Below are 17682 nucleotides of genomic sequence, written 5' to 3'. Positions count from 1 at the left end.
TTATTCCACATCAAACCTATCACTCCTATCACTTATCGTTCAACTCCACACAAAGACATACAACCACTAGTATTAACTACTTAAAAGTAAATTTCCATTAAAATTATTAAAATCACTTTAAATACGAAGACTTTAGGGTCCAACTCATGAACACGATGCAAGTGAACAGTATTAAAAGAACTTTTTGAAGAACCAAGACTTTACAAAATGACAGCCTTGCTAATGCAGTTCCACGAAAGAAAGGGCAGCCTCAAAAACTCCCATAGACCTTTGGTCTCGTGGACGTTAGTATAAGTCATTTCGTTTCATTCCATACCACAAACGCCCAAGTTCTATGGTTTCGTTTTCCCCAGCCTGGCGTGGTCACGAAGCGACGTTGGTAGAAATATAAATTAAAAAAAGATCCGGTACGCAGGCACAACATACACAGATCTAAGTGGGGACGAGGCGCCTTTCAAATTTTCGCGCGAGCTGACTAAGGAGATTCATTGTCGATTGTAAAACCTCAAAATCATGAGCTCGGCTACGCTCGAATCCACGATGCGCCTCTAATCAATTCTCAAAGGGAAATTCGTCAAGTCCTTTTGTTTTCTTTCGACGAACAAAGGCCTGTGATGAGCAGCGTGCTTTTGGAATCTTCACGATGCCTTCCAAAGACAGAGTCGCTTATTTCTACGATGGTATTGAATTTCATTGATTTATTTAGGGTTTGAATCAGAAGTTTCCATATTTATTTTATATTTTTATATGTTTATCTATCTTGACGCCGTTAAATAATGCGATTTTTTTTAGTAAGGTCGAAAGGAATTTATAGTGCTTTAAAATTTCTCAACTTTTTCGATAAATCGATGCTTGGATATTTATTGTTTATTGCATCATCGGAATTTTCAAGTGCGTGCGCTTTTGGTGCGCCTGAGCTATTTCGTGAATTTTTGGAAGGGTATGTAATTTGAATAGTCTGAGTATGGGGGGCAATTTTTCTCCCATTTTGCTTTTCGGTATTTGTTAAGTTAGTGATACTTTGGGTTGAAACTAGTTGCATTTTTTTTGGATGGGCCTTATTTAGAATGCTCCATTACTTTAACTTGTATTTCAGGCCTGCAACTAGCCTGTGTTATGAAAGTTTCATCACAGTGGCGGGATTTGAACACGGTAATAGTGGCTTAAAAAATATGGCGGCACTATTCGTAGATGAATGAATGAATTCTAATGACGTCCACAAGACTTTGTTGTTTAAGGAAACAAAAGCCACATCATTAACACATATTCATATTTCTCTCTATTTCAGCCATCCTCTTATGGATCTTGATCAAGAAGGCTGCTAACTTGTGAGGCTGTGTCTCCACAAAGGGCTTGTTTAGACTATTGTCCACCTTCAAAGTATCTCCAAATTGTGAGTAGATATCCTCGTCTGTTGCATGCTCTATGATGAGTGCTACTTGACCTCAACTATGTCGTTGATACAAAAGACAGAAGTTCTGTCCCCCTGCCTGCTATTAAAATTTTAGCTTTCTTATGAACCTTGACCAAGAGGTTTGCTACATTGTGAAACCGTGTCTCCTCAAAAAGCACTTATAGACTGCACCTTCAAAGCATCTTCAAACTGCTTATAAAATTTCCTCATATGCTGCACATTATGGTGAAGTGACACTTGGTGTCAACCAAAGTCACAAGGTTCAAATTTGAATTTGAGTTCGAGAGGTGTAAAATTCAGATGAAGTTTGGGAAGGGTAAAATTCAAAAATATATTTGACTCTGAATTTGCTTTATATAAATTTATTCATTTTTAAATATAAGTAATATATTCCCCAAATTTTCAAAATAGTTTGACATTGTTAAATAATTTAGCTGAAATTCACAATATAATTTTAAGATAAAACAATATTTTTTGGATTACAGTAAAAACAAGTTTTGAGGGGACCCGAAACCCCATAATAATACCAAAAAAACTAGATAAACGAGATAAAAGTCCCACCAGGTTTTACAAGGACCTAGGTCCTGGAACCTACAAGTATGACACCAAGCCAAACAAATAGGTTTTACAAGGATCTAGAACCTAAATAGTCAAATACACAATAAAGAAAGCTAGAAAATAAAACTGCAGAACATAGTAAAAAGAGCCAAAACCAGCAACCCCAACCAGCAACCAAAACCTGCACAAAACAATATAATATTAAATGCCAATATTATATTTATAAAAGTTCAGTAAGGGTAAATATGCATTAAAATTTGAAATGGATGAAGTTCGACATATTTTGTGACTTAGGTTTCAACCACGTCTTTGCTACAAAAAATAGAAGTTTTGTCCTCACACTTTTCTTTGGGGATAGTTCATCTACCCATTTCATATCTAAGATGGTGTGAACCATTCATCAATTGCGCTATTAGAATTTCAATCTCCATCTTGAAGCAGTACCAAAAGCACAGGTTGTGTTATGTCTATCTCTTCCAGTCATTAACTCATAACAACCTTCAAGTAGGCCTTTTCATCATACTTCCTTGTAGGGTTGAATTCTTTGACATGATGTACTTTTTCTCTACCAATTTGTTTTGTCCACATTACAATTTGAAACTTTTCTGGCACCATATTTTTTATTTCAATGTTAGTGTTGGGGCATTCATGCCACTTAGCCTCCCACTTGTTCATCAACTTGTTTTGTTTCCTCTTAAGTCTTCTTCTATGATTTTGGGACAGAGGTGTTTACCCATGCATTCAACCTTTTTTAAGTAGCTTAGTAAATGAATTATTTTTGATGCTTCCATTGTGAGCATACAGACTTAACTAAAAGGATTGCATATGATACTGTTGATTTGACTTTGAGATTGCTGGTGAATAAATGTTTTTGAACTCTTTCTAATTGTTTCCACTTATGGTTTGATATGCCACTCTTCCAAACTTTGCAACCATTTGTGACCAAAAACCAAAAAGAGTTTTCTTGGTTTTCTAATCCCATAATTTTGCTTTCCTGCTCCTATTTAAATTCTTGCGCATATTCTAAAGAAGGTGAAAAGATTTCCATCCTCTTGAATAAATTTTGTCCCACATGCTTCCCAGCTGAGCCTATTGTTAAAAAGCATTCCTAGATACTTTTATTCTTCTACTATCCAAAGATCTTCCCTCAAAGATTAGTTTACTTTGTTTCCTTTTCTTTTTCAAGAAACTCCACCCACCCAAGCAACCTGAGCCACCGAGATGAACCTCCGAACAAAAGGGTAAGTTGTTGAATCAACAGAAGCCCTAGGTTGCCTCTGAGAGGTTCTGGAAGAAGAAGGTTGATGCTGAAAATACTCCCTCCTAGGATTCACAAATCTAGAATGATTGGAAGGGGGGCCAAATGGTTGTTTGATACCATGTGCTGAAGGGAGCTTAGTGAAGGAAGTGATAAGCTAAGAATAGTGTGGGTGCATAGTAGACTGACACTAAAAAGTGTCGTCTTGAAGCTTGGTGGCCTATTGGAGATAAAGGGTAAGGCACCTCTAATTTGTGAATCTATAATAGGTGGGAAGATCATTAGTGTTGCTGAAAAGGTAGTAAAATATCCTACGGATCTTGTAATAGATAGGGCAACAAAAAATTAAGTGGTCCTACTTGATCTCTCAATGTTGCATAACTTGTTGATCTTGTCCTTTATGTCAAGTTGGTGATTAGTCTTAGTGTAGAGCTAGTGAGAATCCACCTAAAAGGAATCCAAGGGATAATGAGAGAATGGGACCAATGGTGGAATAAGTAAGAAGAGTGGACAATAAGCCTTTACTTCATTTCAAGGAAGTTGTCTATGTAGAAAGCCATCACGAGGTGAAGGTCCTTATGGTGGTGGACAATGAGCCCAGCCTTCATCTCAAGGAAGTGGTATACATAGAAAGCCATCTTGGTGTGAAGGCCCTTGTGTGTTGACCCAAGTAATGTGGATGTACTGTCGACAAATGTTTGTCTTGCTGCATCTGTACAGGGAGGTGGGGAGGGACGTCCATAGAGTACTAAAAGAGGGGGAACAATCCATCAAAATCCCAATAGATTCAAGAAGGGATGAGGCCTCAATGAATCACCCATGAGCCTGACTAGAGCAGATGGAGCAATCGACTTTGAGGAGCAGTAGGCAAGGTAAGGGTATTTGTGTCTCCCCTCACGAGAGTCAACAAAACCACAAAAGTGACACAAAAACCAAATCAGATCAAATATATCCAATCAAATATGGCCGTAAACTTGAAGGGATGAGCTTCAAACTCCATAAGGATGATACTATGAGGAATGGATTTCTTGCACTTGATGGTGCATCAAAGAAGAAGAGTCTAAATCAGCTTGACAAAGGCCAAATCAAAACAGGGAAGGCATCTAAACAATAGAACCATAGAGAATTGTAGGCTTGATAAGAATGTGCATGAGGGTCAGCTCGGACATAGTCTCCTGGATGTGGCACCGAAAGCACTGTCTCTCAAGAATAACCAAAGAACCATACCCATTGTTTATACACAACTAGAGTTCAGGGCTTATGTTGAACCAATGGCTAGAAAACTTGGCCCCTAGATAAGTGTAGGAATATGTAAAAAACCCCTGATTATGATTGCAGTGCATAGCCTGGCAGTCCCAATAACCCAAATCGTATTGGCCTGGAAATGAATAGATCAACACAGTCCAAAATCGTAGGTCCTTCAAATTGCAATGGCAACTCACCAAACTGATTGCCAACCCCTCCAACAGTGAAGCGTTGGGTCTGATACGAATTGCTGGGCATAGACAATAAATCGTACGCCCAAAAATGTTTAACGTTGGGCTACAAGTAGGATCTCAGACCAAAGAAATGGCGATAGGACTTTCAATCTGCAGCTCACATGTGCTGAGGATATGACGTCCAGCTTCTACAACATCAAATCAAACCACACATTCCCCATGTGGATTGGCAAATGACCACTGGATATTTATTGTAGAAATCGCATTGCAAGGAACAATTTCATAATTGTAATAAAATTCACAATCAATTCCTTCACCAATCTGGAATGCAAACTCCAATATTAACTTCTCTGTAGACACAGGCAAAACAATAGGAGTAAAGTAGCAAATTATTATAAATCAGCAATAATTTGCACAACACTTAGAATTCTTAGAATTAAGAAACCAATCCCCTAGTCATAGAAAAATACAGTAGGGAGATCTATCCAATGAAGTCACTATACATCAGTAGTAACTCCAAACAAACTTCAGAAACTTAGAGTCCCTTATACTTCAGCAAGGGCTAACCATTCAAAACTCAGGAAAAGCCATGAAGGCACAAAAAACAAATATATTTTCAAGCGTCCCTTTCCCAATGAAATGAGCTCTCATTTATAAGCTTTCGTTGGTAAAAGTTTCCATAAAAATCCACTTCAGAAAATGTGGAAGTTTACCAAAAGAACTCAACACTAGAAACTTTCCAACTTGCTTTTTGGAAATATCCCCTTAAAGTTATTATTATACTAATATAAACATTATTATAATAATGCAACTCAATGAGTAATAAATAAATCAGAGCTCATGCAATTATAACCTAATTAATCGCAGGTGATGACCAACTGCCAAGCCACCCACTGCATTGCCAAAAATAGCAACTACTAAAAATAGTAAATCCATAACTGAGACCCCCAAAACGCCTTGTTGGCTCACAAGGGTCGCTATGATGAGCTAACTCTATCAACCGCACAGATCGGCCAAAAATGGGAACATTACAAAATATGAAATCTCCACTTAAGTGCACATGAAGAAGTGGAGATGGGAAGTGTTGAGTTCATGGAAAACCATAGCCTTGGTTTTCCCCAAATTAAATGTAAGATGCCACAATACACAGAAAGAGGCAAGGCTATCTTAGCCATCTTTGAAATTGTTAAAGAGTGAACAAAGAAAACAAATTGATATTGCATTAATAATGAATTCTTAAACAAAGTTTACAAATGCTAATTATAGCTTTAGTCTAAAAGTAGACAACTGAAGAAAATTAGAAATAAAGCCTAAATGACCAATAACTACGGATTAATTGAGGTTCTTAAGAACAGGCTAAATATATTAAGAACTGAAGATTCAAAAAACAATCTAATGCCATCCCTTGATGGTCATTCTATGAGCTACCCGCAAAAGATCAATACATGTCTTGTAGTGACAAAAACGACAAAACATTATACAGTTGTTGAGACCCTCCCTGGATTTGTAGAATGTCAATGATCGAGTGTAGCCAGAAAAAAATGGAGAATGTTCTCTAATTTGAGAGCAAAGCATAATTAATGCTAAGCATAATTATGAGTATATTTAATGTAAGCAGATGTTTGTGAAGGTGATCAAAATGCAGAATATGGAGTAAAATTTAATATTGTTTTAATGAGCAAATTGTTGAAGCAAAGCTAAATGTTCTTCATTCATTGAAGAAGATTTTTTCAGAAAACAAAAGAGGTTAATGCCTCATAATAAAAGATATTGGCGTCTCTTGTTAACTTGCTACTTTGTTGCGGAGATTGGTGTTTCTTGTAGGTTGGTGCCTACAAGCTCAACACATGGTGTTTGGTGTCTCCAACAAGTTGGTGTTTGCAAATGTTAATGATCATTTTGTACTGTTGTGGCTACATTGGACAATAGCTCTAAGTAGTCCTTTTTGTGGTTTTCTTGGAAAGGGTTTCTATGTAAATATTATGTTCTTAATTGTGTGGAAGATTGTGTTTGTTGTTATTGCGGTTGTCAACTTTAAAAAAAGTAAAGGATTGTCTATTTTGATTCACCTCACTTACTGACAGTGTGTACTCCCCACAACAAGGCTTCTATGTAATGCCCCCTTTTTCAGCATGAACTGATTATGGACATTAGCTTATTTTTTTGAGATCAATAAGAAAAGGAAGAAAAATTATAATGGAAAAGGTTCATTCAGACAAAGAAAAGACGTTTAACAAGTTTAATGTTTTAGATGTGATCAATATGTCACTATGTTGCCAAATGCTTTGACATAATTAAGAAACAAGCATCCTATGCTGAAGTTAGAAAAACAAATATAGAAGAAGATTTTGAGAAGTTCCTATTCTATTTAGCACTATCAAATCATGTATCAAATAAATGCAATACTTGGGTGAATGATAGTGGGTCATTTAGACATATCACCAGATTTCGAGAACATCTAGATGCTATGGTGGAAGAGATCGAGGAAGAGGTAACTATTGGAGATGATTCTGCACATCCTGTAAGAGGAATGGGAACCTATAACATCAAATTAGAATCAAGCATCAATATCCAACTTCAAGATCTACTATTTGTACGTGAAATCAAAAGAAATCTAGTATCATTATTTGCCCTAGAAGATAATGGATACAGAGTCACATTCATGGATGGGAAAGTTCTGGCATGGCCAAAGAGCGCTACATTTTAGAAAGCCAAAACTATAGGTGAAAGACAAGGATATGTATACAAACTCTGCATTGAGACTAAACGAGCACTCATTCATGAAACTTATGACTCCAACGAGATCTGACATAGAAGATTACGACATATACTTTTTCATGTCCTAACCTCCATAGAAATAGACTCTTCTATTGAGATACCGAGGGAGTATCCTAAAGAAGTCTCAAATGAAAACTAACTTAATTCTAAGAATCAAAGGGAGCATCAAGAGGAAAATCAAAACATCAACAAATGGAAACAACTACATTGGGATGGAAGTGTGACTAATCGAAAAAGTACCTCAAGATGTTGCTTTAGTTTGGGATTAACCATGAGTTCTTGGTTAAGTAGGAAATAGTCTTCAGTAGCACATAATTATACAGAAGCAAAATACTTTGCAGCCTCTATGGGAGCTAGAGAAGCAGTATGGGATTAACCATGAGTTCTTGGTTAAGTGGGAAATAGTCTTCAGTAGCACATAATTATATAGAAGCAAAATACTTTGCAGCCTCTATGGGAGCTAGAGAAGCAGTATGGCTCAGAAAGTTGATTGTGGGAGCATTTGGTGAACCCTTGAAGCCAACCACTATCTACTGCAACAATCAAGGTTGTATCAAGCTCTTAGTGAATCTTGTGTTCCATAATCGACCCAAGCATATGGAGATTCCTTACCACTATGTGAGGGATATGGTTGAAAGGAATATAATCCAGTTGGAGTATATTAGTACATGTGATCAAACAACTGACATTCTCACCAAACCTCTCTCTAGAGTTAAAGTGGAGCGCTTCAGAAAGAAACTTGGTATGGTTGAAATGTAATTTATTGAGATTAAGTCTCAAAATTGTTTTATTTTTACTAATATATATTTATATTTTTTTAAAAGATGTTTAATTTGTAAACTCTTTTGTCATATGTGTGACCCTATAACTTTATGCTCCCCGTGTACATTACTAAAAGGTGAAAATCTTTTTGATAATGTACACTTGTATTCAACATTATAAGGTGACAACTTTGCAATGTTCACTAACATGACGAATATCATGGTGACTTGATATTCATGGAAAAGTCTTGATAGTTAACATCTCTTGGACTTATTGATAGATATCATGCTGACTTGATATTAGTTGTTTATCAATATGTTCTTTATGAAATTATCACGGTGGATATTATGTGACATGATATCCATGGACATGCCATGATATGTTATGGCAGACATCATGTGACGTGATGTCAGTACCCATACCATAACACGGATAAACAAATTTCATGTGACTTGATGTTATGTATACTCCTTGATATCACGTGTTAGGTGATATCTAAATTAGTTTGCACTTAGTTAGCTTCCCTAGCTAAGAGGGAGTGTTAAGGTATGATAGCGTGGGTCAAAACTACCAGCATGGTAACTGTATGCACATGTGTGTGCATGTATGTATACCAGTTCACCATGTGAACTGATATACATGCATACACACATATGCATAGATATTATTTTTACCTTGCCGAGATCATCCTAGTATTAAACTGGTTTTATCATTATCGAACCAAGTATGAAAATATGAACGATCAGATTATAGTTCTCTTCGATCGAGCATTATGTTCTTGATATAATATCGATCATATATTAGATCGAGCAAATGATCTATTGCCTTGTACAGATCAGAAATCATAAAGGAATCTGTTTAATAAACTAATTACAAACAGTTAAGGATCAGGTCCTTTAGTGATTTGTCAATTATACCATCGTGTCTTTTCATCTATGAATAGACATGTCCACCCATGTCTTGGCTATTGGTATCGATATAAAATATGAACTGATTCAAGAGATCATAATCATCAAAATCAATACATTATATACATCTCTCCAGATTGGGACTGCAGTTCAGTAATAATATTCAGACCTTGCATTCAGTTTTAGAATTGAGTTAATTCATATTCATTATATCTTGATTATCATCTGCAAGCAAAGCATATATAAATTAGCATCCATCAAATCTGCAAATAAGCCATAACCATAACAGTCTGATCATAAGTTTAATTTGCATTTACATGCCTAAAGGGTGTATAAGGAGAAGCAAATTTAATGAGCAAATGAGGGTGATTAATGTGCAAGATTGTTCTCTAATTTGAGAGCAGAGCATAATTAATGCAAAGCATGATTTTGAGTATATTTAATGTAAGCAGATGTCTGTGAAGGAGATCAGAATGCAGAGTATGGAGTAAAATTTAATAATGTTTTAATGAGCAAATTATTGGAGCAAAGCTAAATGTTCTTCATCCACTGAAGAATTTTTTTTCAGAAAACAAAAGAGGTTAATGCCTCGTAATAAAACATTTTGGTGTCTCTTGTTGAGTTGCTACTTACTCGTGGAGAGTGGTGTTTCTTGTAGATTGGTGCCTACAAACTCAAAACATAGTGTTTGGTGTCTCCAATGAGTTGGTGTTTACAAATATTTACGATCATTTTGGTCTCTTGTGGCTACATTTGGACAGTAGCTCTACGTAGTCTTTTTTTGTGGTTTTCCCTTTAAGGATTTCTATGTAAATAGTATGTTCTTAATTGTGTGGATGGTTGTGTTTGTTGTTATTGTGGTTGTCAATTAAAAAAAAAGTAAAAGATTGTCTATTCCGATTCACCTCACTTAGTTTTTGAGCATAAACTGATTATGGACATTAGTGTATTTTTCTGAGTTTTCTCATAGGCTAATTGGTAAGGGAGAACTCCAAAATTCTTGGAGAGCTGCATAGCATAGGTTTGGTTGAGTGTTTATTCATGACATGAGTTCAGTTGGTGGTGAGGAACCACTTTATGCTTTCAGAGTTGGTTTCCAGTTTTTTTGGGCCACTCCAAACCTCTTGGGGGAGTTTGCTAGTTTTAAAAAGTCGTAGTTGCCTTTAATCAATGTTTCAAGTCTTTCATGGTAATATGGTCAGAGTTTTATTTCTCTGTCATTTTGGTTCTTTCCACAACTAGGGTGAATTAAGTTAACTACTAACTTAAGTTGTCTAATGCTGAAATATTATAATAAAAATGATAGTTTTGGGTAATAATTCATAAAAAAGATGTTACAAGTATGCTTGAAGCTGGAGTCTGTGAGTGTGTGTGTATAACAGAAATTGCTATTTTCTCATGATATTTAACCTCAACATAAAAAGACATCGAGAAGTATCATGCCAAGTAGCCAAATATTCCACAGAATGATTCCATCAACCTAAGTATAATATTGCACGTTTATTTTTCTACTGTACCCTTGAATACAGTTATGCATGTAATTGATTTTTAGAAAATGTAAATTGTATCGATGGTTTACTGCTTGCAGCAATGAACAAAAGCTCAGAACCCTCAACTACTATGGAGCATTTTGCATGGCACACAGGCCTTGTCAAACAGACAAGTGTGGCATGACTCTAAACAAATTGAATAAAAAAGAAAGTTAAAATCTTAGCAGTATGATAAAATTGCAGGTCAAAATTAAAATTAGAAAGAACTGTTAGAAATCCTTTAGAACTTGTAATCATGATTTTGGCATTTTTGATTTTTGTTCTGATTCTTTCATGATTATAAGGAATTTTTTTGGAAAACAAATGTTGATTGTGATTAAAAAAAAAAAATCATTAAACCAAGCAATTTAAAAAAAAAAATCATTAAACCAAGCAATTTGTGATTTCTATGATTGATTGTGATGTTTTTTATGATTTTACTTGTATTGTTTTATTATCTTGAGGTAACATTTTTGTAACAGTAGTTACCTTCATCTGTATACCATTTTTTGTTTATTTACTTTCTAATAATTTAATAACTAATAATTTATTTAATGTTGCATATTTTACCAATATATTTTTATGTTAAGTTTCTTTTGTTTATATATATATATATATATATATATATATATATGGCCAAAACCAATCATACTTAACCCGGGCAAAAATTGCATAGTTGAAACCTTTTTTTTTCCGTTGACCCCTAACTGAAGCTTGAACACAAAGGGAAAACATAGAGCTATATCAAAATGGTTTATATGAGTGCATCTACATATGTGAAAACAACGGAGGTCATCACAGTGCTATCATTGAGAGCATCAATGTATTGGATGGTTCTTTGGAAGGACAAGCAGCGCATGTGCTACTTTCAAGATCTGCACCTTGCAAATGACATTGTGGGGCAGGCTCATTACCTTCATCCCCAATCAACGCCAGTGAAAGCTCTTTGTTGGGATTAGTTCATTTTTACAAATCTTATCAAAACATGTCTGGGTTTCAGGCGAATTCTCCCTGGGTTTGTCCGGGGTTCACGCTGGAGCCTCTGAATTTGGCCTGGGTACATTCAGACATGTCTGGGCTGAATGTGGAGGTCAAGGGGCAGGAACGATGGTTCACTAGGTGAACCTTGTTGGGAACTGGACCAGGATCAATACCTGGTCTGAATCAATTCATGGTGGGCCAGGTTTCCTGAGGAAACTTGGTTATGTTGAGTAAAAGACAGAATCATATATTTAAGACTATGTTTAAGTAACTGTCAATGTTTCTATCTACAGGATATGCTATTTAAGATGCCCCAGCTCTTCAAGGATTAAAGTTTTCCATTGTCTGTTTGTCACTGTCTGCCGTATTCAGTGAAAGGAACAGACTGTAGCAGCATGGGTTTTCCAGTTTTCAAAGAAATCACCCTAGCTCAAGTTTTGTCAAAAAGCAAATTTTGATTAAGTTTCATATGCAGACAAGAGAGCCACTGGACAAGATTGTGCCTCCACTATTTGTACTTTGTTAAATAATCAAGAAAGTTTCGAAATGTATAGTTTCTGAGAGTTTAATGATATTGTAGACACAATCATCTATCACTTAAATGATTTGTAGCTTCATGAGATTGAGATTTCAGATTAAACTTGTTATGTTTAGAAGTGCAACATACAATAGATCAGTACATTAAGGCCACCCTATTCATTATTATTTGTGTTTACTTTGGTTAATAACTATATACATGTATGTGTTGACCTTTGATTTCATGTTCTCCAAATGAAAATATGTGGTTTGCTCCTATTTTGATTCAATTTGTCTGTTGGAGGAGTTGTAGAGCTTTATGTGAAAGCATATTTGGATGACTGAATTTTCAATTAGTTAAGAAACAATCATTAAGGTCCTCTATATGGTCCAAACTTGAAATATTTAATACAACTGTTTCGTGGCATATGAAATTTTGACATGTTTATGCAGGGGATGTTGGAAGTGTGTACTTTGGTCCCAATCACCCTATGAAGCCACATCGACTTTGTATGACACATCATCTAGTTCTTTCTTACGAGCTTCACAAGAAGATGGAGATATACGTCTGTCAAAATTTATACCATTGCCTTCCTTTTTCTCAACATTTGTTGCTTTCTATGAATAATATTCATCCTGTCATAATGTGATCTGACATGAATGTTCTATTGCAGCGACCCCACAAAGCATACCCAGTGGAGCTTGCTCAGTTTCATTCAGCAGATTATGTGGAATTTCTGCATCGGATAACCCCTGATTCTCAACACATGTTCACAAAGGAGCTCCTGAAATGTAAGGTCCATGTCTCCTAGAAAACATGAATTGCAACATGATTTCCTTCTCAAATGATGATTCTTTATGTGAGGCATGGTTGGGTTAGTTTGGGAACTTGGGGCAGGTTTGAATCCACAATGCCCCATTATTTGGGTTAATTTCTTTTCAGAAAAATATTGTGTATGTTTGTGCAAAGTATATTTTGTCTTAATTGATAGAAGCTTCTTTCCATTTGTTGATAACCATATGAGTTTTGCAGTAGAGACCAACTTTTTCTAATGCGCGATTATTAGTGATTTTTTAGCTATATTGTAATCTTTGAGAGATGATGCATTATTGTGTTAAAGTTTTTTGTTATGTTTTCAGTTTTTGATGAAAGGATCACATATTGTTAATAGTTTGTTGACCATTTTTTTAGATAATATGGGAGAAGATTGTCCAGTTTTTGAGAACCTATTTGAATTTTGTCAGATCTATGCTGGCGGCACTATAGGTAGTTATATTCTCCCACAGCTTGATTATATTTGTCAAGTTAAGCTTAGTTAGTATTGGCACACTTTCGAAAATTTGACAATTTGATTTGCAAGCAGATGCTGCTCGTAGGCTGAATAATCGGATCTCTGACATTGCAATAAATTGGGCTGGTGGTCTTCATCATGCTAAAAAGTGTGAGGCATCAGGTTTCTGCTATATTAATGACTTAGTGTTGGGAATATTGGAGCTACTTAAATACCATGCTCGAGTTCTTTATATTGACATTGATGTTCATCATGGTGATGGCGTGGAGGAAGCCTTCTATTACACTGACAGGTATTTGATTCATTCTTTTCTAATGTTTACCCAATATGCTAGAATGCTGTCACTAGAATAATGCTTTGACTACCTGTCATGTATTGTGGTATATGTAGTGTATTTAAATCACCTACAAGCTTGCTTCTCATTGCATGATGTTCTGAGAATGGATATTTGTTGGGAAATGGATGTTCATATTTTAGCTAATCATGTTGTATTGCGAGAATGCTTCCCTTTTTAATGTTTACAAATAAACTATCACAATTCCTATTGTTATATTTGGCTATTAAAAATTGTATTGGTTTGTCATAGTCCTTTATACCTGATCTATTAATTGGCAAAATGTCTTAACATGTATATTCAATAAATGTATACTGTTGGAATTTTCAATTTACCAAGTTTCTAATACAGTTCCCACAATATCAGTCAGGTTGTTATATGCATCGTAGCAGAGCTTCAGAAGTGTAATAGATTTTGATAATTATTCAACTGATAAAACTATGTGTGTCATAAGAATTTAATTAAGATAACTATTTTCAAGGATTATATTTTTCCTTTGTAAGATTTGTCCATGGAGATAGCTACCCAAGATCAAGGTGCTTTAGTGAAAGCACAAAGAGAGGCTCAACATGGGAGATTGCGTCTATTTAATTAAAGAATGTAAATATCTATCGTAATTACTAATGAATTTTGATTACAATGAAAAACCCTTGCATATATATCGCAAAGGGTAAAACACAAGGCAGCATAGGATTATGAAATGTGTCTTGATCTTATGGCTTGTGATATACATGCTCTAAGTGGTATTAAAAAGGAACTTAAAAGGAAATCAGTTATGTAAGGTACAAATTCCTTGTTCACATTAACACCCTCTTTAAGTGCAACTTATCAAGAACAGGAAAACATGGAAATATGCAATGACGGGTTCCAGTTACAAGGCCCAAGGAGGTACCCATTTACAAATGTAAATCTCACAAATAAAGAAAAGAGAGAAAATATGAAATATTGTAATGCCCCCTATTGGGACTTTACTCAATCTGCACTGAATTTCTCTAATTAGGGTTTGGATGAGGCTTGGAAACTTGTAATCTCGAAATAGTATGTTAACGTTGAGCTGGCAACCAGGTTAGTATCACAGTATATGAAAACATGAAATTCAACAATGTGCATATAGAGTCACAATTATTTGGTAGATGCCTTTGAGGATCCATCCAAACCATTCATTGCCATTAGGGGGAACCTGTGGAAATATAAAGTGCCTTTGAACCTATTCAACAGGCTCAAGGGAGAGGAAGTACAACAGCCATATTGCCTCCTTATTTTTTCAAATTCCAGGGACATGGAAGGACATCTGTAATTTGACTTCCTGCTTACCCTAAATGGATTTTCAGCTACTTGCCCTCTTTATATGTACCATATCTCCCCTCCACAATGTAGTAGTGACTGGTTAGTTGGAGTCCTAAAGATATTATTGTTTGCCTTCTATATGTTGTATATATTAACAATAACACGTTAATAACATCCATTTTTATATGGATGTCCAAATAGAAAATCAGTAAGATCATGATCCATGCTCTATGAACCAGACCCAAACACTCCTTTAATGAACAGGGACTGTATTTTGAATGTTATTTATTTATTTATTCAGATTTCTACTTGATTGATCTCACTTGATGTTTTTTATGCTTATATAAACCTGATCTACTGATCCAGTTCACACACACACACACACACACACACACACACACATATATTAGTACATGTCAAATATGCTTCCATATGCCTCTGTTGTTAGATCTGTCTTTTATATTTTATTCTCTTTCTTTTTCTGCTGTATATGTTTTTCCTGTTCTGCTGTTCTGTATGTATTAGAAAGAGGAGGAGAAGATGGAGAGGACGAAGAGGAAGAAGAGGAGGAGGAGGAAGAAGAGGGGGAAAACAAGGAAGGGGGAGATGAAGAAGAGGAAGACAAGGAAGAGGAGCAGAAGAACACAGAGGAGGAGGAGGAGAAGGAGAAAGAGAAGTATGATAAAGTATTAGAGAATGAAAAAGTTCTCAAATTGAAAAATGTAGGTCGCCTTTTTCATATGATGCAATATGTCTTGCTAATGGTGTAATCCTTCACTTAGACACAGGGAGGAAAAAGACACAAATGCAAATTCCTATTTGTTGTCTAACTTTCTTTTGGTAAAATAAGATAATACTAAATATATTCTGCTATCAGCTAAACATTACACCTCTTTTAGGTGCAATTGCTAGTTAAACTTAACCAAATTTAGTCATGGTTATGTCACAACCTTTGAGAATTACCATCCTCCAGAAGAGTCATAACCTACCATATGCCCTTTGAGACAGTCACAACCTTTCGTAGTTATCACTCTTTGAAAGGGTCACAACCCTTCAGCATTGTTGTTGTTTGAAAGAGTTAGAATCTTTGATAATTACTACCCATTGGAAGAGTCACAACCCTTCATCATTTCTGCTCATTGAAATGTCTTATTTTCTTCTCATTCCACTTTTCTTTTCTATTAAAGATTCACACCTTACTTTCTTCCTTCCTTCCTCAATCCTTCCCCCTTTCAAATTAAGTTCTTTTCTTCCTTTCTAGACTGGATTTCTGTAGGGTGCTACGGGATTTGAGAGCTAGTGCAGTGGCGGGATTTTTTTGCAGGACAGCGACAGGATTAGATACCAGGCAGCGACGGGAACAACACATTTGCAGGCAGCGATGGGATTTGAAGGACGACAGGTTTAGTAGGACAAGGACAGTGACGGGATTTGCATTGACAAGCAGGGCAGAGAAGACAACAGGCCGGGACCACATAGAGACTGAGCACAGGAAAGGAGACAGGTCAGGTCCACAGGGAGCAGCAAACGACAAACTAGGAGAGACAAAACCCTATTATTATTTTGTCAAGCATCAAGGTTATAGGTTGGACTCTACAAACTATCCTTTGTTCTCTTTTTTTTCCTACTGTATTTGTTTATGAACGGTTTGGAACCCGAAAACTGCATTCACCTTTTCTCTCACAACAAAACAAGCACCACACCTAAACACATAGCAGACACAAACACAGAGAGATTCTACATCTGGGTTAACAATGCAGAATATTGTGAGGCTAAGAATAGGAGGCCCTACATCGAAAATTCAGGATCAGGACAGGCAGCAGTATGGGAACCTAAACTAGTATTTGAACACTCTCAGGATGGCACAGTGGTTGCTCTGCAATCTTCAAATGCAATCACAACCAAGGGCTATTGCAGATCGTCAATGCATCTCGCCAAAAACGCAACAGGAACAACATCATGATGTAAACACCAATTCATTTTCGTCAATGAAAAGCAATACCTAGGGATACTTAAGTGGAGACAGATCCGAAAGAAGAAAAAACAATTGTAGAAGAGGAAACTTATCATGATTTTACCAAGGACAGCTAAAAACGTCCTAATAACCGACACAAAGGAACAAGCAAAAGATGTTTCACCAATACAGGAAGGATCTCAAGAAACTGTGACAGGGATTACTACAATAAATGATGGGGCAGACAAAGGAACTTGCGAGGGGGGCTTTCTACAAGAACCTTATAGCCCCTCCTCCTCTCCTTTGCTTTGGTCCTTGGAAACATATGTGAATGACCTTATGGACATGAAAAGAAGGGAGGACTTGGAGGAGAAAGGACAACAGGATAGAGAAAGGTTGCAGGAGGTCACAATAGCCAGCTGGAAACTTGAAAGAGAAAATAAATGGTTGAAAAAGCAGGTCTTAAATCTTCAAGACGACATCGATAGAGGGCAACAAGAAATAATCACTATCAAACAGGCTTTGAACGAAGGGAAAGTGTCAATAGAAAATAACTCGGAAAAAATAACTAAATCAAATACCACAACAAAAAATGGAGGAAGTTCAAACAACATTAGCAGGCATGGTGCTAAGAGAAAATGAACTAAAAGAGCAAATAAAAGAAGCCAAATC

General features: G+C 36.0%; 2 protein-coding genes across 2 annotated transcripts in view; both read left to right on the top strand.

The window, feature by feature from the left end:
• Nucleotides 1-319: 319 nt before the first annotated feature.
• HDA9 (histone deacetylase 9) overlaps nucleotides 320-17682 on the top strand; it is a 91223-nt gene continuing 73860 nt past the window's right edge. Inside the window, exons 1-5 of the mRNA XM_089799637.1 lie at nucleotides 320-680; nucleotides 12597-12709; nucleotides 12818-12935; nucleotides 13336-13410; nucleotides 13508-13727. Of these exons, the coding sequence (XP_089655763.1) occupies nucleotides 644-680; nucleotides 12597-12709; nucleotides 12818-12935; nucleotides 13336-13410; nucleotides 13508-13727 (563 nt within the window). The 5' untranslated portion in view covers nucleotides 320-643. The remainder of the gene's footprint in view (nucleotides 681-12596; nucleotides 12710-12817; nucleotides 12936-13335; nucleotides 13411-13507; nucleotides 13728-17682) is intronic.
• LOC149538271 (uncharacterized) lies at nucleotides 14627-17358 on the top strand. Its single transcript, XM_089800194.1, has 3 exons — nucleotides 14627-14657; nucleotides 15582-15778; nucleotides 16381-17358. The coding sequence occupies exons 1-3, from the start codon at nucleotides 14627-14629 to the stop codon at nucleotides 16462-16464; spliced, it is 312 nt and encodes a 103-aa protein (XP_089656320.1). The 3' UTR covers nucleotides 16465-17358.

This window comes from Cupressus sempervirens, chromosome 9, assembly GCF_028749045.1.
Source record: "Cupressus sempervirens isolate cs-2001-9-10 chromosome 9, ASM2874904v1, whole genome shotgun sequence".
In the NCBI taxonomy this organism is placed as follows: Eukaryota; Viridiplantae; Streptophyta; class Pinopsida; order Cupressales; family Cupressaceae; genus Cupressus; species Cupressus sempervirens.
This window is presented reverse-complemented; position numbering and strand designations above follow the sequence as displayed.